Raw genomic sequence first — 19,540 nt, 5'->3', positions numbered from 1 at the left:
TGAGGTTATTCTTTGCTATGCCTGGTTAGTAACATCACAATGAGCTTAAATAGTCAATAGAAGTAAAAGAAATCAATACTCAGATCTCAATAAAGATTTGTCAACTGATTACTATATCGTTCTTTTCTCACTGAATGCCATGTAACATAAATAATAACATAATAAAAAGTCTTATTAATGGTAAGCAGATAGGAAACTCAAAAGCCAACACTTTTGGAAAGTAGAATCAGGAATGATTCAACCTGTGAAAAAAATCTTAAATTTTGAAACTATATCCTATGTAATCTCCCTAAGAATCACAATGAGTAAATTCTGGTAGCAAAATGAAAAAAATAACATGTAACAGTTTTAATGGAATTATTTAAGAAAACTCTCTACTTCTGTAGTGCCAAAACCTTACTCATATCGCACTGAAATAAAATAAAATACTTGGATTTTTCAGAGCTAGAGAAAGCCATAAATGAATTTAGAGAGAAATTTTCTCAGCATGTAGAATGTGTTTTGGGTTCCAGCTTCACTGGAAATCTGTTAGTGACTGCTGAGTCACTTCCACTGCTGGAAGGGGGAGCAGAGAGCTTGGAGTAACACATCATTCTGAAAAACTGTGTTTTCTTCTGCTAGTACTGTAGCATTGTAATGCTTTGCAATGATAGTGGCTTTTTTGTGTGTGAAAGAAACATTATTGACTACTACTTTGTTCTTTTTCTTTGCAATGATGCAAAGAGTAGTCTTGCGTACCGTAAGAATGAATTTGAATCATTGTTTAGAATGCAGAAAGCTCAAAATTGTTCTTTAGTCTGATAAGAAAAAGCACAGTTACTATTTTTCCTTTATTCTTATTTATTTGAACATGAGCCAGTAATGTGCCATTACCGTAAAGAATGCTAATCGTATCCTGGGCTGCAGTAGGGTGATCTTTCCTTTCTGTTCAGCCTTGCTGAGGCCAGGAGTATTGTGTCCAGTTCTGGGCTCCTCAGTACAAGGGAGGGCGAGCTACTGGAGAGAGGCCATCAAAGGCCACTAAGATGATTAAAGGACTGGAGCATCTCTCCTGTGAGTAAAGACTGATAGAGCTGGGACTGTTGAGCCTAGAGAGGAGAAGGCCCAGGTCAAATCTCATCAAAATATATAAATACCTGAATGGAGGGTGTAAAGAAGATGGAGCCAGGCTCTTTTCAGTGGTGCCCAGTGACAGGACAAGAGGCAATGGGCATAAACTGAAACACAGGAGGTTCCATGTGAACATCAGGAAACACTTTTTCACTGTGAGGGTGATGAAGCACTGGAACGGATTACCCAGAGAGGTTGCAGAGTCTCTGTCCTTGGAGATATTCAAAAGCTGTCTGGATATATTCCCGGGCAGCCAGCTCTCAGTGGCCCTGCTTAAGCAGGGCAGTTAGACCATATGACCTCCAGAGCTCCCTTACAACCTCAACCATTCTATGATTCTATGATTTCTTGATTTCAGTCATGACTAGAAATGAAAGATGCAAAATATAATGAAACTATGGACTCTGCTACTGTGTGATGTTTGGACCAGGTCCCTGTGGGTTCAATCAATACTATGGTTCTCTTATTTTGTATCTCCTTTGGGTTTAGTAGGGTTAGGCTGATATAAAACTTGAGTAATTTAGGAGCTAATGCAGCTTTTCATTAGCATTGTTTTCTGCCCTGTGTATATGTATACTTGGACCAGAATTATTTTAAAAATATTCTTCCCCCATGGGTTCTCATGTATATGTTTTTGTAGAAAAACAGATTATTTTTTTTTTTATAAACAAAAAGTAGACTCGTTTTTTTTCGATGAACATTTCCATTTCAAATTTTTTATAAATGTATAAATCAGAAAACTTTCACTGCACTTACTGATAAATCAGGGTCTTAAGAATTCTGTTTCTTATTTAGGCATATATCTCATTAAATTTCAGTGGTGCATGTGGGCATTGCAACAGTTAGGGGATTAGGCTAAGAGACATACTGAAGCTTAACAAATTAGAGAGCTAGATTCCCAGATTGCACTCTGCAGCTTGATTATGGAATAATAAGCATATGTTGACAGCAACTGAGGTAAGTATTAGTGGAGAAAAGGCTACAGCTTCTTCCCCCAGTAAGCCATATGCACTTTGAAGAACTGCCATTGTTTGCTGAAATTCTAGACATAAGAACAGTAACATCATGATAAATAATTTGGAATATAAACGTAGGAATAAACTAGATACTGAAAACCATTATTAAGCTAGTTGCTCCTTAGAAGTGATTATGAATTTCAGTGATATCAATCTCAGATTGGCAGGAGGCATCAGCTGCAGAGATTGTTAGACTGTCTGGTGTTATGCAAGAATTTAGTGTTTCATGCATATGGAAGGATAAAATAGAAATATACTAGCCATTTCATCTATTAGAATTAATCAAGGACCTTCTTACTACAATAAACTCAGTTTTATTAAATTGTCTTCCACAGAAAATAACAAAAAAAATGGAGGCTAATTAGGCACTTACAAACACAGGCATGAGACATTAGTGTAAATTTTTAATACTAAATATTTTAGATGAACCCATCGGATGTTCAGGTCATCTTCAGTATTTGCTGCTGAAATCTACTTTGCTTGTTACTTGTTTTACAAATCTGAATCTGTAGGAACAGATAAACTGGTGACATAAGAGAGAAAGCACAGTAGTAAAACTTAGCATCAAGAATCATTGAATATACTGCAAAGTACCAATGCATTCTGCTAACCTGGGAATAGCAGGCCTTCTCAAGGGACTGTCAGGAACTGGGTAATATTCAACATTCCTTTGTCTTTCCTTACAATAGGCTTCAGAAGAAGCTTTGACTGTGTAAAGCAAGGGACACATGAATGATTCCATCTGTAGCAGTTCTGATTTTCAGTCATTAGAGCAAAGGGGTACTTTTGTATTTGTTTTTAATCTGGATCATTTCAGAGGTCTGAGAGAGAGTGCCTAAACAGTTATGGGCCAAACTGAACCATGGTAACGTCTGGCTGGCAGCAAGAAGAGAATCAGATTGAGGAAGGTAAAAAAAGCTTAAACCGGATCTGATGGAATGGGGCAACTGTCAGTGAGACTGTGCCCAGAGGAATGCTGAGCAGGGCCCAACATTTATAAGACATACGGGCCAGATGACACCTTTGTTTTTACACAGGTGAGCAGAGTAGGAGGCAGATACAGGCTGTTAGGCAGGGAATACTATGTGGAACCCTAGATGTGATACAGCAGTGAATGCACTCTCCTAACTTTATGCAGCAACACACTTCCAATATTAGAAAGAAATAATTTAGCATGTTTCAAAGATACATTAAACAGTGCTACTATAAAGTGAGGTTGTCATTCAGCTTATTGACTAATTTTGGACAGAAGTCTGGGGCCACTGATTAGAAAATGAAAACTCTGTAAAATTTCCCAGTGTTCTGAAAAACTGTCCCAAAAACATTTCCTTTCTATTCTCTGCTTCCCAGTTTTTGTCATCATATCAATTTCTCATTAGCTTCATTCTTTTTGTGGGACTCATTCTGCCTTTTTTACCATCTCTATACAACCTTCATCTTCTCTGGATCTCTATTTCTTTTAATTTTCTTTCTGTTTAACCTCCCCTCTTAATTAATCTTTAATTCCCCTCCAACTTAATCCACCATCTGTGTCTTTCTTTAAAAAGCATTTGTACGTCTGGCTTTATGATTCATAATGTATATATGTAAAAATGTATTTTCAGCTGTCTTTTAGCTGCATCACTTATGCATTCAGACTCATCTAATCAAGTTCACCTAGAGAGATCTGTAAAATTGACTGGGATTTTTACTGCTGTACCACCTCAGAGAGATTGGAACTGATAGATAGAAGAAAGATTAATCAGTATTTCACTTCTAAGTATACACAGGAAACAAAAAATTCTCATTTTTATTTCCTGAAGAGAAGGAATGTGTGACATGGAATTTCTCTTTCCCCCTCTTCATCACAGATATGAATTTTTCTACTCTATATCTTGTCCTGAGTAATATAGTATTCTATAATTATTTCACAGGGTTTTCAAGGAAAAACTGGTCCTCCTGGTCCTGGTGGTGTTGTTGGCCCTCAGGTACACCATTTAATTTCATAGTTAACTTCATAAGAGCAATGTTTAATGGTTATATTATGGCTAAGACAGTTGCTTTTGTTTTTGTTGTATTAGAAGGACCATATTGATGGTTATATTAAATTTTGTAACAAATTACGCATAACAATTTTAGAAAGGTGTACTTAGTAATCATTAGTGATTCCACAAAATATGCAAATGGTGGGGTTACCTTTCCACTTCCTTTTTTGTGTGTTTTCTTCATGTGATTATGAAGTTGGTGGTTTACAGAAGTCAAGAAGGCAGAGTTCTCTACCATGAAATAGTTTAGAAAGAACAATATAACGTGACTTTCTTGTCAGAGGCCAAATTTCAGTCACTTATAGATTGTGGAGAGATTCGCTATCAAAACTTCATTTGATCTAATCTTACTAATTTGTAACCAAATCAAGTAGTTGCATTGCATAAACTTTTTTAGGTAATTCCTTCAGGGAAAATTTTCTCCTAATGAATCTGAAGAGATACCTTTCAACTCTACTACCTTCCAATTCATATTATTCAGAAACACAACTGTACAGACAGTGTTTCGAGACAAGCATAGTACATGGATTTCCCTCTATGTCCTTTTTGTAACCTCCTCCCACACGTGGGTACACCCTGTGTTTTAAAGCTTCATTGCTTAAGGAGCAAGGTCAGGATTTCACTCTTTGGAAGCTGCACAGATGTGTCTGCAGGCAGAATGCAATGCAAGATTTATTTTACAGGACACAGATATTTTGTAAGTCAGCTTTGCCTGGAGGGAAGGTGAGGAATGTATGCTAACCAATGGTAATATTGTTTTGTAAAAGATACCCATAACAGCTGGATATTAAGAATCTGCTTCTCTCCAACCTCCCTCTCCCCCACAAGACATTTAATACCTTGAGGTGACTGAAGTTTTACTTTTGTGCTTAGGGTCCTACTGGTGAGACTGGCCCAATTGGTGAACGAGGTCATCCAGGTCCTCCTGGCCCACCAGGTGAACAAGGCCTCCCAGGTGCTGCAGGAAAAGAAGGTGCTAAGGTATGATGTGGCTTTGGGGAACAAATTGGAAGAGACAGATAAATTGCTTATGGTCTCACATTTCAAATCATCACACAGAACATGCAGAATAAAATCAGAACATACAATATAAAATTACAATTAGCATGTTTCACCCAGAAGGATTTTGAAGACTGGAAGATTCCAATTTTAGAGCTGTGTCTGCTTCCGCTGAAATAATGACAATTTTCTTGAGCCAATAATTAGTATTTTTGTAATAAAAAATAAAAAACTAGTTTACATATACCACACATTCACTGTGGAAAGACATAGTAAGGACATGTTCACACCAAGGTGGAAAATTGTACATTGGCATTTAAAGCAGGGTATGTAGTACTGGCTACAAGGTAGAATTTCACTGACCAAATTTAGCTCTCTGTTTACTTTTTGCCCATCATTGGGGCACAAGAAAAATATTGCTTATCTAGTTACTATGTAATTCTATTCAATCTTCCATTTTAAATGGGCATTGTAAATTTTTAATGAATCTATCTTTAAACATATTTTTATGGCTTGCTGTGTTTTTCACTATTTATATTCTATAACTAATACTGTATTTTGTCAAAGCTTGTTATAAATTTAACCATATTGATTGATAGACTATTGTACTGAAAATCTTAAAAGAATTAGTGGGTGAATACATGGGGGCATAATCTTTTTTGTCATTACTATAATTAGGATCTGGTATTTCATTTTCATCACTCATTTAATGACTAACACAAGCATTTTAAACTTTTTTTTTTAATCAAAATGTAATATGTTTCCCAGGGTGATCCAGGCCCTCAAGGCATTCCTGGGAAAGATGGACCAGCAGGTCTTCGTGGTTTCCCTGGAGAGAGAGGCCTTCCAGGTGCTCAGGTATGATATAAGCACTAGAACAGTTGACATGATGTTTCTAAATACAAGAAACAATGGATTAACTGTTTTATTTCATGGAACCTTCTACTGTGCTTAAAAATGAATGCAATAGCAGAACAGACATCAAGCATCCAGCATTGTTAAATATCATTGGCTATATAAGCAAAAAGGAATTTATTCAGTTTTTTGTCTTTGGATTTTTACATTCTTCCTGTTACATGTGTTACAAAAATAACTCTTGAACTTTTAGTGTAAGAGCTATTTCATTTTTTAGGGTCCAGCTGGTCTGAAGGGAGGAGAAGGCCCACAAGGCCCACCTGGCCCAATTGTAAGTAAACATAATAATTTTATAGAAATATAAACAGTATTACATAGTAACCTTTTTTCTTCTTTACATGCTGTGTTGTTTTCATCAATGCAGTCTGTAAAACAGCAGACAGATGCATGTCATTGAAACTGATCAATAATTATTTTCTACTAATTATCCATACTAATAAATGTTCAAGGAATGTGAAGGTTGTTAATATCTGAAGCCTTCTGCTATCAGTAGGTATGAGATTTACTTGTTGCTTAATACTTGCCACTTACACAAATTATTATTGAGATGAAAGAGGCTTTCCATAGTGGAAAATCTACAGATAGTGCATAGTGGACTCATGCTGTTGTGGTGGATTGACCTTGGCTGGACACCAGGTGTCCACCAAGCTGCTCTATCACTCCCCCTCCTCAACTGGACAGCGGGTGAAAAAATACAATGAAAGGCTCGTTGGTCGAGATAAGGACAGGGAGATCACTCACTGATTACCGTTACAGGCAAAACAGACTCCACTTGGGGAAATTAATTTAATTTATTACTGGTCAAACCAGAGTAGAATAATAAGAAATAAAAACCAAATCTTAAAACACCTTCCCCCCGCCCCTCCCTTCTTCCAGGGCTCCACTTCACTCCCTAATTCTCTACCTCCTCCCCGACAGCAGCACAGGGGGACGGGGAATGGGGATTGCGGTCAGTTCATCACAGGTTGTCTCTGCCCCTCCTTCCTCCTCACACTCTTCCCCTGCTCCAGCGTGGGGTCCCTCCCACAGGAGACAGTCCTCCATGAACTGCTCCAACGTGAGTCCTTCCCATGGGCTGCAGTTCTTCATGAACTACTCCAGCATAGGTCCCTCCCATGGGGTGCAGTCCTTCAGGAACAGACTGTTCCGGTGTAGACTCCTCTCCATGGGTCCACAGGTCCTGCCAGGAGCCTGCTGCAGCACAAGCTTCCCACAAGGTCACAGCCTCCTTCAGGCATCCCCCTGCTCTGGCATGGGGTCCCCCATGGATTGCAGGTGGATATCTGCTCCACCATGGACCTCCATGGGCTGCAGGGGGACAACCTGCCTTACCATGGTCTTCACCACAGGCTGCAGGGAAATCTCTGCTCCAGCACCTGGAGCACCTCCTCCCCCTCCTTCTTCTTCACTGACCTTGGTGTCTGCAGAGTTGTTTCTGTCACTTATTCTCACTCCTCTCTTCTGACTGCTGTTGCACAGCAATTTTTTCCCCTGTCTTAAATACGTTATCCCAGAGGCGCTACCACCATCACTGATGGGCTCAGCCTTGGCCAGTGGCGGGTCCGTCTTGGAGCCGGCTGCCATTGGCTCTATCGGACATAAAGGAAGCTTCTGGCATCTTCTTACAGCAGCCACCCCTGCAGCCCCCCCGCTACCAAAACCTTGCCACACAAACCCAATACAGCTGTGTTCCCTTTGTACACCTGCAGTTCACTCATACAGTTTACCCACATAATGTTTAAAATACTGCTGGTGTTCTGCATAGCCTAAGCTAGCTTTTAAATATGTGGCATCACTACTTTTGCACCCTTATTACTGCATCTAGTATTTTGAACCATATACCATCCTATGTGTAAATTTTGATTAATTTTAACTCATTGTGAGATTCTTTTTGTTTAGATTGGGATAGTAGGATGTTTCATACATAAAGAATAAAACTGATAAATATTCTACTCATCTTTGGTAATTTCTCTATAGTTGGGAAATGTCACATAGCCTATTTCTTTCCACCACTATTTTACAATTTTTTATTTATTTACTATCTTAAAAAATAAAAAAAAGTTTGAAGACAGTCCTCTCAGAATCTATTGAGGTTTTTCACTTGGAGTTTAGAGACCTCAACATACTTAAAGAAGGGAACACATCTTAATCCTGTTTTGAAGTGCTTTGAAATTGGTACAGAGAATGATATAGCAGCGGGCATACTATACCATTATTTTTGCCACAGTATCTACATTGGAAAAAATATTTTTCAATGAAAGTTTAGATTCTGTAGGAAAAGGGAAAAATTGTAGAGCAAGATTAAGAACTTTGAGAAAGTATGATGAGCATTGTAAAAAATAATCTTATTTTGAATAATAGTAACGTGCAACTTGAAATGTCCCATTGAAATCCATGGGGAAATAGATCATGCCAGAATATAAGAATGGTTTATTAACAATACCATTTTATGAATATGTAAAGAAATAATGCATTATACAATTACCTAAGAATTTTAGAAGATAAGATAACCAAAAACCATCCATTGCTTTGAAGATTTTATCTTTACCGTACTTTGTGTGTGGACCATGCCTATAGACAGGATCAGTGAAACTGTTACAAATTATGTTTGCTTGGCTAATAACAGCTATGTAAAATCACGTCATGCAGTAATATTTCTTCTCAACATTTTAAGCTCAACATAGGCATAAAAATGTATTTGCCAACTTTTTGTGTTGTTATAGTTTTTTTTCTTTATGATTATGATAGAGAGAAAAGCAGTGATATGTACTCATTCCTCAAAAGCAGTAAATTATTCTCCCTTGAGTAGTACGACTAGGCTTTTTCTAGGTGGTCCTGTGCTCAACAATTGCTTACATTTAGATTTTTGTTTCATGTTTGGACTTCTACTATTTATGCCTCTGCTGCCTCTTTCACTTCAGTTTCTTGTAGTTATCCACTGAAAGGTATTTGAAGTAGGATATGCTTAAAGTTACCTATTCTCTGTTGTCATTTTTTATGCAAGTAAGTTCTACAAGGATGCACTGATATTTAAAACATGGTACAGTTATTCCCAAATGTGAATTGTGCATATTTTCATAGTCATCTTGTTAATTTATCTCTATCATTCAGTGAAACTGAAGTAAAAAAAAAAAATCAGCACAGCTATTCCTGTTAGACAAAAAAGTAATGGAGGAGCTGAAATTCTATGTACTTCAACAATAAAGCTCTCTTATGTCCCTGCAATTCATATTGAGATTAGAATGCATTATACACGAAGGAATAAAACCCAATGCAGCATAAAGGTTCTTGCTTTTGGATTATTTCTACATTACTGGAAAACATCTGCTGTGGGACACTTTTAAGCTTTACTTCTTGATTTCTTAATACTTGGTACTTGAATTCTTAAAATTAATTATTGAATTCTTAATGCCTTTAAGCTTCTATTCTTTAAATCAAGAACTTGAGATTTACAATTCGTCTTAACACCATGCAGTACATGTACATTCCCAAAAGGCACCAAAGCAAGGTAGCTGGGAATGGAATGGAATGGAATGGAATGGAATGGAATGGAATGGAATGGAATGGAATGGAATGGAATGGAATGGAATGGAATGGAAGCTAGTGGGGAGAGTCAAAAGGGATACCATCCCACCCCATCTGAAGAACCTGAACTGTTAGAAGAAAAGATGAATCAAAATCAAGAAAGCATAGACCAGAACAGTCTCTTCAATCTAAAGGTCACATCCTCATTTTTTGTTAAAGGAGGCCCTAAGGGTGGACTAACCTCTCAAGCAGATACTTAGTTCAAGTGCAATGAACCAGAACTCTTCTGAGCAGGCACAAACCAGACAGCACACGCATACCTGACATTTAACACACCCCACTTTCCCAGACAGGATGCCCACACAGTAGCTGCGCCACTACTATCATAGGTTCTCATAAATATGCATCGCGTAAGGTTGTGAGGCAAAAGCATATATCTTGTTTAGTGATAGTTGTCCGTATTCTGAAATACACGTTTGAATTTAAATTCAGGTGATTCTTGTTTTTCTAATTCTTATAGGGTGTGTATACATTAGTGTTTTAGTTCAAAACATCAGAGCCTTTTTGAGGTGAATGTCTCAATCATCCCCATTTGCCATCCTTGGTTCAAATCATGGTGCTCTCTTGGAGTTGATGAACGGTATTCCTTTCATGTGAAACTAAATTGGAAGAGAAATTCCAGGAGCACTTCTAATACACACCAGCTAATGGGAGTTCAGTGCCAGACTAGAATTATCATGAAGTATAGTCCAGAAATACACGGAGTATGGGTGGCAGGGCACAGTACCAACTGCTTCTTCACTTTATAAATCCATTCCTGTTGCGGTCACACGTCCTGCTAAGGTAAACATAGTCATAGAAAGAATCACTTAGGAAGCTCAGAATTTTTTGCATATCGTTTTTCCAGTCTTTGAGAAGCAGATGTAGTGGTAGCAGGAATTGTGGGCAGAGTGGAAAGAGAGTTTGAAGGGTAAACTTTTTTTTTACTTTGAGTTCACTGCAGTGCAAGCAGGCCACTTGAGGCACAAACAGCACCAAGCTGACCTGAGAGTATTTCAGAAGTCCTCAGTGGGATTTTTTTTCTATTTCATCTTTAATTACTAACTTTTTATCTTGAAAGTGTTTTTCAGTGAAAAAAAGATGCATAGGTGCCCTTAATACTGTGTTTCTGTGCATCTGCAAGGACCACAATTAAACTACAATAGCTTGCTTTTTTTCACAGTAGCTGATAGGAGACCATGAGCATCAAATAGTCCTAAAATATTTTCCCATCTATTTTTAGCCAACAGAGGGTGCACACAGAAGTGTAATTATAATGGAGTCTTCATTTGCCATTTATAATAGGAGGAGAATTCATGCCACTGGATGATTTTCCTCTAGTTCCCTGCCAATACCAATTGCTTCTAACTAGCATATATAGTCAATTATAAGCTTTATTTGGCTAGTGCATACATCTGCAAGCATACCAAACAAATGACTGCTCCAAATACTGTGCATGCCAATTACTGTGCTTAGAGGGATTTGGACAAACAAAAGAGATGCATGAATGCACTCCAGAGCAAGGTTTTTGTCTGGGGTTTTTTGTTGTGGGTTTTTTGTTTGTTTCTTTTTTTTTTAAACAGTTCTCTTTTATCTGCTATCTTTGTCTTCTGTTTGTTTTCTTCCTTTCTCATACCACTGTGTGGAATGCTGAATGCTGATGAGAGAAAGCTCTTCAGAATGTCAATCAGTCATTTTTCATTAGCTCATTTAGGAATAGGATGCCCAAATTGGAGTCCGAATAAGCCAGCTGTAGGCTACCCAATTATCAGTACTGAGCTATGTAGAGCTATCTTTCTCTATCTGATAACATAAAATGTTATCAGATATATTCAGTCATGGGGATCTTCGCTTGTTGAGCATTTTGTTAACCATCGATAAAAGTATTGCTACTACTATGTAATGTATACAATAGCTATAATTACTCTTCACAGGAAAAGATATAAAAACAAGGTTACTAATCAGTTTATAGTCTGTATAACAGAAATACAAGACAAAGCATGACAATTCCAATCTGTAGAAAAGTTTTTTTAAAACCCCTACAAATTAATTAAAAGTTTCCAGGATGTGAGCACCACTGCAAGCCCACAGGTTAGCAAGGAGTTTAGTAATATAAATAATATTTAGTAATATAAGTTTCATAGTGGCACAGAGTGACAAAAAAGATAATAAACATAGAAAGAGAGAACAGACTTAAGAAGCTGCCTAAAATGCTTTTCTGAGTTGTGACTATGATTTAATGTGCTCTGCTTTGATCAGAGGCCGTTCTCACAGAGAAATGAAAGGATCCTTGAAAACAGAAAGTGTACTTCCTGTTCATAACTCATGTGAAATTTAAGTATAAAAAATAAAAATGATGCAAAGATAACATGAAAAGTTGGCTGAGTAAAAAGAGCTACTATAAATTATGGCCACTGTTAGTGTCTGCTGTCTGATATAAGAAAGACCTATGAGTTATTTGGATTTTTTTTTCTCTCTATTCTTGCATCCTACTGATGAGATGACCTAAAATTGTTTAGCTTATGAGAGCTGACAAGATCAGAGACCATGGTAGTATGGCTGCAGGGTAGTGAATTTTTCTAGTTGAATTCACTGAAGTCTTAGGAAGTAAAATAACAGAAATAGGACTGAAACTTAGGCATCCACCCAGACTTAAAAAACAAAACAAAAAAACCCCAAAAAAATCCAAAAAAACCAAACCACCACCTGGAAGGATAGTCATCTATGATTCCTGCACAAATACTTTTTTTGAACACTCATGCAAAATTAGATGTTACTGAGATGATTTGCAAAAATATTTGGAGCAACCATTCAGCATTCTCTTCTGCCGCAGTTATCTGGAAGGAAAAGCACCTTATTATGCAATTAGTACCCGTAATGCTAATGGGATCAGTCCAGGAAAAGTATGCCATGAATAAAAGCAAAAAATTGCGCCCTCGTGGGTGAAAGCATCTTAAAATTCCAGTGTTCCAAGAGCCAGCAAATTTGATCTTGCTTAAACATGGAAAAAAACCTGGCTATTCAGAGCCTCAGGCTACAACACCTATTACTTACCCATTCCATGATGTACCACCCCACTTCCAGTATATCAGTTGGAAAAGTGAAATTATCAATAACTTTAGAGTGTTACAAACTATCTTGTAGGTGTCAAGCTGAGAAGCTGGGGAAATATTACTCTACAGCAAACAAACCTTTAACAGTGCTCTATTGATGCAAAAATTGTAAATTATTAAAAAGACAGAAAACAAAGATGCTGTAAAAGTGTGAAAATATAGAAATTTAGAGGGAGAGGACAGCTCCCTTTGCTTCTCAGTTTCCAGTGAGTCCACAAATTTCAAGGTTAACCATGTTGCTCTTAGTGAAATATTTTTTTCCCATTAGACTTGTAAGCACAAGACTAGCTCATATGTAGAATATAATGGAACAGAATACTCCGTTGCCTTTGTTCCCATGCTGCCCTAACTACAGGACACAGGAAGGATGTACAGCATCTCAAACCCTCAGGAAGTATCAGGACTGGCAAAGCTGGATTTCCTGTCAGAGTTCTCAGCCAGAGATGGTGCAGAAAAGCACAAAGAAGCTCCATGGTTCTCCTCGCTCTGCCTGTACCCAGGAGAGCATCATGCTTCTGTCTCCCTGCTCATGCTGACTCTTGTGGAGAGACAGGAAGAAGCAGGTTAGATGGCAGTTAACCTCTGTATCAAGACACAGGAAGTTTTTCCCCTGTGCTATCATGAATCCATTTCACAAATACAGAAGAATACTTGGTCAGAATCTGCCTGTGTGATCAAGGAGATATTAGGAATTCGAGTGTAAATGTCTTTTGCTCCCTGTCATTTCTTGCTGTGATGTGTCCCCAAACAGGTGTCCATTTCTTTGCTTATCAGTTACACAGAACTTTGGTTATAGATCACTGTTTGGGAATTAACCCGGCTTGCAAAAAAGGATTTTAAAACAGTACTCTACATTGTGACTTTTGACTAACTGATAAACAAATATGGATAGACAAGAATTTTAACATTTTGATTCGAAATTCCATTTATTTGAGTAGAAGTTCTAATCTATACTGTTATCTGTTCCCTTGCATCCTTTTAGGAAGGTTTTTTTAGTACCAGAACACCTTGTTTCCTTTCCTTTTTCCCCTTCAACACTATGTAAAAGCATATACCGTCTGTATTCTTAGAAAGTGCAACAAATAAGACAGGAAAAAATTAGTCCACCCTAGGTACCTCTTTGTTTTTAGAGCACTGCAGATTTTTACATACCTAGTCATTCTCTCCATTTTGTCTAGTTAGCTCAATCCAGCAGAAACCATAAAGGCACAGCTCAAATCATGGAAGGTTATGGAGCTTGTCTCTATGGCAGATTGACATATTTAAAATAAAGGTTGGCTTTTTATGGAACAGCCATAAGCTCTACACTGCTTCAAAAGAAAGAATGGATAGGGAAGGCAGAAACTAAATTTTCACTTATGGATGCTTTGGTAGTTTCAAATAGAAGAAAAAATTTTTTAGACAATTAAAAGAATAAAGTAATGATAATTATATGAGTCATTTAAAAGTGAGTCTTAATGATATTAGAGTAAAAATTATTCCTCTCTGCTATTTTTCTCTGTAAAATTACATTCTAGAATATAGAATTCCAGTGTTCTTTCCACGTACAGCTCCTATCTTTTCCCCTTTAATTTGCAATATTAGATTTTTAAATTTTTCTGTGCTTATCTAAAGATACCTGTACATCCAAGCCTCCTCTGTATGACACATCAAATTAGTCAATAGACTTTTACACAGGTGAATTGAAATGCAGAAACATACTGATCAACACAGCAATGTACAGCACAAAACTTGACCAAAACTTTGGGTTGTGGTGTGGGTTAGTTCTGTATTTTAATATGGTGAATATTCTTTCATCAAAGTGGTATGTTAATATATTTTGGAAACACAGAGTGGAAAAAAGTTCTTGAAAACAGGCTGAAGCACATTCCTATTATGATGAACAAATAGAGGAAGGGGTATTTATGAAAAAAAAAAAAGTTCAAATTAGTGTTGAATACGAACTATTGAGTGTGAACTTCAGGTTAGTTCTTTCAGCCTTTTTCTTTACTCGTACACATGCTGCATGTGTACCTCTCTACCAGCTGGAATCTCACTGAATAGCAGGTATCTTCTCTGTTGACCTGGGTCGTGAAAACCACCAACAGTTATCAGGGCTATACCATAATTCTCCTATAATGTTTTACTTCTCTCCAGGGTTCACCAGGGGAACGTGGAGCGGCAGGCACTGCTGGCCCAATTGGTCTACCAGGTCGTCCTGGACCTCAGGGTCCTCCAGGCCCCGCAGGGGAGAAGGGTGCTCCTGTAAGTAATCACAGAGTCACATAAAACTATCACAGCACAGACTTTTCATTCCAGAATGTTACTTTTTTCCGCTCTAGTATTTGCCTATTAAACAAATCCTCAGAATATCTGACATGCTCCTTTTATATTTACAATTAAGTAAATAGTAAAACATTTATTGTCATACCCTCTAACACCCAAGAAGGGTTAAACCCATTATTATCATAGGGAATAAATATAATAAAAAAGTTTGTCAAGTCAGTCTTTCATTAAAACTTTGTACCCAGCCACTGTGCAGTAGAGTTCAAGTGTATTTGTCATCGGCTTCCATTATTACTTAGTATAATTTTCTGATACATTCTGTTCCCTTTATAGTTTTCTTTCTGTTGTTGGTTGTTTGGTTTGTTTGGTTTTCTGTTTTTTTTTTTTTAATTTTGTGTTGGTAACGTGACTCCCTGTACCGAAATCTTCATTAGTCTTCTGTGATAATGTGGATCACTTCCTTTCCTTTTCTTCAAAACCAGGGTGAAAAAGGTCCTCAAGGTCCTGCTGGACGTGATGGAGTACAGGGTCCTGTAGGACTTCCTGGTCCTGCTGGTCCTAGTGGTTCTCCCGGAGAAGATGGTGACAAGGTGAATCATTATAATTGGTATTAGTGCATCTGTGAGAAGGTCTGCCAGTACAGTTCTCTGGTTGTAGCTTTCCTCACAATAAATGCAGTGACAAAGCAACTCTTAGCCCTGCCTCCCCCAAACTCCACCCAGCCACTGCAAAGCACCTAAAAAACCCTTTAATCAGATGTCTGAGGGACAGATGCCATTGGGACATTGGGATTTGTGTTCAAGACTAGTAGACTAACATTTATCCTGGCAAAAAAACAAGGATGAAAGTGTAACAAAATAAATCAAGGCATATGATGTCAAAATTGGTAACGATTTTTGCCCATTTTAGAAACTTTGTTTTCTGAATGAGCAAGATAGAATGTTCTCAGTAATGTATAGTGCTTTGGAATCACTGTTGATAGGTTGAGGGTGTCAAAATAATATGTTCACAGCAGAGATATTCTGTTGACTTCTGACAGAATTTAGGACACGGCACCTTTCAGGATCAACTTGCATGTTTGCTTGATCCAGTACTGTTCTGTTAGTTAGCATAGAGTAAAGGTAAAGACTTTGAAGTTCATTTTTATGATGCATGAGTGTTATTTATCCCCCAGAGAGTATTTTCTGTGATTTAATTTAATTGCCTTTTATTATTGTATAAAGAAAACATTTTTTTTCTGACATGGTTTCCTGGTGATTTGAATAATTTTGAAGTTTTGAAATATTGTACAATACAGTGAGAAGCAGTTGTTCAGTCATATACAGTTAGATGAGTCTGTAAATCAGGGTGCTTTCATTATAAGTTCATATTGAAGGTGACATGAGGAACACAATTTTCTTTATTTAGAGCTCAGTTGCACTATACTTCAAAGCCAGGTCTTGTTGCCCTTTGCAGTATAGCAATCAATATGTGGATTAATATGACATATTATTGATCGATGCAGAATTGTCCCCTTTAGGCCTTCACACTTGAAGCAGCAGCATAAAACACAGAATAATCATATCAAAGGGAACATATAAAGATACTGTGATACTGACTTCAGCTAAGTGTGAAGGAGACCATTTTAAACAAGAAGTTTAACTTTTAACTTTCAATTACAGGGTGAAATTGGTGAACCGGGTCAGAAAGGTAGTAAAGGTGACAAGGGAGAAAACGTGAGTAGCAAAATCCTTTGTCCATTGCATTCTTCATAAATAAAAAGTATTCATGCATGAAGTATGCAGGTAGCCTTGCTACCTCTATGAACAGAAACCATGACATACTTAAAAAATGTTTCTTCAAAGTAATGTGGAGTTTTAACGCAACGCTAGAGATTTGTACTTATAAAGCTGTGCATATGTTTAGTATTTCTCATATTTATTGAGCTTACAGAATCATTAAAAAATAGGTAAACTACATTCCTAAGCACCCTTCCTATATCATTTTAATTCATCCATTCTACCTTGGAACTGGGAGAGACCAAGGATATACATACATTCTGTTACTGTGTTTAATTTAACTTCACTGACTGGATTGTGTGAACATACCCTGCTTTAGCTTCTTAGCCATAATGATGAAGAATACGAAGACTCAGTAGAGAAATCTACTAATATAGTTTTAAAATTTTTAGAGAATATCTAATTATTGGAGAGAACACTTAACTGATTGCAACATTTCAGAACAGCGAAGACCTCAGATGAAATAGCTTATATGAGTTTTCAAATATTATCACTAGGCCTATTGGTGAACTTAGGACTAATTAGGTTTCTACTGATTTAATTTGAAATGTTTTTGTCTTCAAAATTATTTCTAAAGTTCAAGTACTTCTGCTTTTGATTGAGGCCGGAAATATAAAAATAAGCTTTTTCCACTGTAAAATTTGAAGCTAGAAAGAGTAAAACTAGCATTTTGTTTTTCTGTTTGATTTTGGTTTCTTTCCAAAAAATTCAGAAAAGGTTTGTTTTCTCTTCTATTCAATTTCAAGATAAACTGCCATTTTATTTGAATAATTTTCCTTAAGAAAAAATGAAGAAGTAATTGCAGAAAGATATTTTTTTTATTATTATTATATTTCATCAGTATTCATGGTTAGCAAAGTTTAGAACTCAACATAGGGGTATTCGTAACTAAGCATATTTACTATCTTGAAAACACTGTGCTTATGATTAACAACTTATAGAGTGTCATAAAAGTAGATTGCTTCTAAAAATTGCACGAAATTTATGGCTTACACATAATCAGATGATGTTTTATAGTGGATACATACAAATTCAAGCAAATCACAGTTTTATGATAATTTCATAGAAAAAAATGTGGAGGCAAAATGTGCAAAAAATGACAAGGGGTTTTTTTGTTTGTTTTTAAGGATAAGCTTGTGCTTTTCAATTATTTTGTGAGAAAGATTTCTGCAGTTTCCAGTGCAGAAAACACATACTTTTCACAATCCTATTTTAATAGATCAAATCACAAATGCCATAATAAACTACTTGTAATGGCCTGTTAACACAAAGGATGTAATTTTATACATATGGATGAGAGAGCACTTTTATTATAAACCCCATTTTTCCAAGAAATGTACATGTAACTAAGTCGTAAACAAATTCTTCTGCTTCAGACTAAAATTACTGTTGCATAATCTGAGCTGAATGCTTTGGTTAACTTTGTCAAATTTATTTATCAAATTAAAACTTTTATAAAAGTCAGTTTTGAAACTATGGACTTGTTCCCAGTTAACTGAAAATCAATCTTAATCTATTTGCTGGTGTAGTTGTACAGCAGCTGTAGGATACACAGAGATATATACAGCTCCTCTTTGTCCACCTAAAAAGGTTGATTACAGTACAGGCCCTGTGTACACAGAAAAATCTCGCATTTAAAGGAAAGGGCAGAGGAAGCACATAAAGCAGGTCATGGTCCAGTTCCACTTCAGGCTTTGCATGGGGTTACATGCATATCCTTCTGTTTTCCCCTTTGACATGCCTCTTCATTAGAGATGGTTCTGCATCAGAGAAATTCAGAAAAAACACATGCTGCACTTTTCTATTTCAGACCATTTTAGCATAGTTAGTTATGCTGAGCATTAGACTGTGACCAGAGTTCCCGTAGTGAGTACTAATGTATTTGGGCATGTTCCAGCAGACCTGCTTTACAAATAAAGTGTCTGCAACATAATCATCTGAGAATGTATCCTGTACTCTCAGCCTCAAGGTTTAAGGCATTTGGGAATGTATGTTTTCCTTGAAATACAGGATTCAGTGTTCAGGCCTGCTTAGTTGAAGTGAATGTTACCCCATTTGAAGTCATGTGTATTGAATCATATTTGCGTGCAGTTGCAATCATTCAACCCTGACAATTTCAGAATGTGTTTATTTCAAATCTGCTTTCCTTTCAACATGCTGACAGATGTATATTGGGGCAGGGAGGAAAGGCCTTCTCGGTCACCTCTGAAAGATTCTGAAGAGGAAGTAAGTACCTAGTTCTGAAATCACAGGACATAGAGAAGAGAGATTCACAATACCTAGACACCTACAAAAGCCTTGGTGGGCATTTAGAGCCTAATCACAGCGAGGACTCTGAGCAAAGAAGAATTGATCCCTCTTTCCTGTTTAAGAGCAGCTGGAAACATCTTCAGTTCCCAGTTGAAACTAACAAGGATTTATGTTTGGTGGTTTAAATATACTGTGCCTAACAAAAAATACTATGTTGCCCTATCCTAGCTAGGGACAGCACAATTTTATTGCTGATGTACATCCTCTCCTGAGCTTCAAAACCACCACTGCTACCACAGGTGCCTTTATTAACTGAAGGTTCTCTCCTGATGATTCTGATCAGTGTCTCACCATTTGCCCTCCAGACTAATGGAGAGAAGAGTCTGGCCACGTGTCCAAATAACTTCTCATTAGTCAATTGCAAAGTACCTTCCAACAATACTTTATATCAAAATGAGTATTTAAATGGGATTAAAAATGCGTAGATCTCATTCTGGGGCCTGTAA

General features: G+C 37.0%; 1 protein-coding gene across 3 annotated transcripts in view; it reads left to right on the top strand.

Moving 5' to 3' along the window:
- The window catches only part of COL11A1 (collagen type XI alpha 1 chain), a gene marked incomplete at both ends in the record, with an annotated part of 161,159 nt that overhangs the window by 102,156 nt on the left and 39,463 nt on the right, over positions 1 to 19,540 (top strand). For all 3 annotated transcript variants that reach the window (XM_082312409.1, XM_082312410.1, XM_082312408.1), the window contains 7 exons: positions 4,040 to 4,093; positions 5,024 to 5,131; positions 5,918 to 6,007; positions 6,282 to 6,335; positions 14,878 to 14,985; positions 15,489 to 15,596; positions 16,668 to 16,721. In XM_082312409.1, coding sequence (XP_082168535.1) covers positions 4,040 to 4,093; positions 5,024 to 5,131; positions 5,918 to 6,007; positions 6,282 to 6,335; positions 14,878 to 14,985; positions 15,489 to 15,596; positions 16,668 to 16,721 — 576 coding nt within the window. The remainder of the gene's footprint in view (positions 1 to 4,039; positions 4,094 to 5,023; positions 5,132 to 5,917; positions 6,008 to 6,281; positions 6,336 to 14,877; positions 14,986 to 15,488; positions 15,597 to 16,667; positions 16,722 to 19,540) is intronic.

Source organism: Platalea leucorodia (assembly GCF_965183815.1).
Source record: "Platalea leucorodia genome assembly, chromosome: 5".
NCBI lineage: Eukaryota > Metazoa > Chordata > Aves > Pelecaniformes > Threskiornithidae > Platalea > Platalea leucorodia.
Note: the sequence above shows the minus strand (reverse complement) of the source record. Positions and strands in the feature narration are given on the sequence as shown.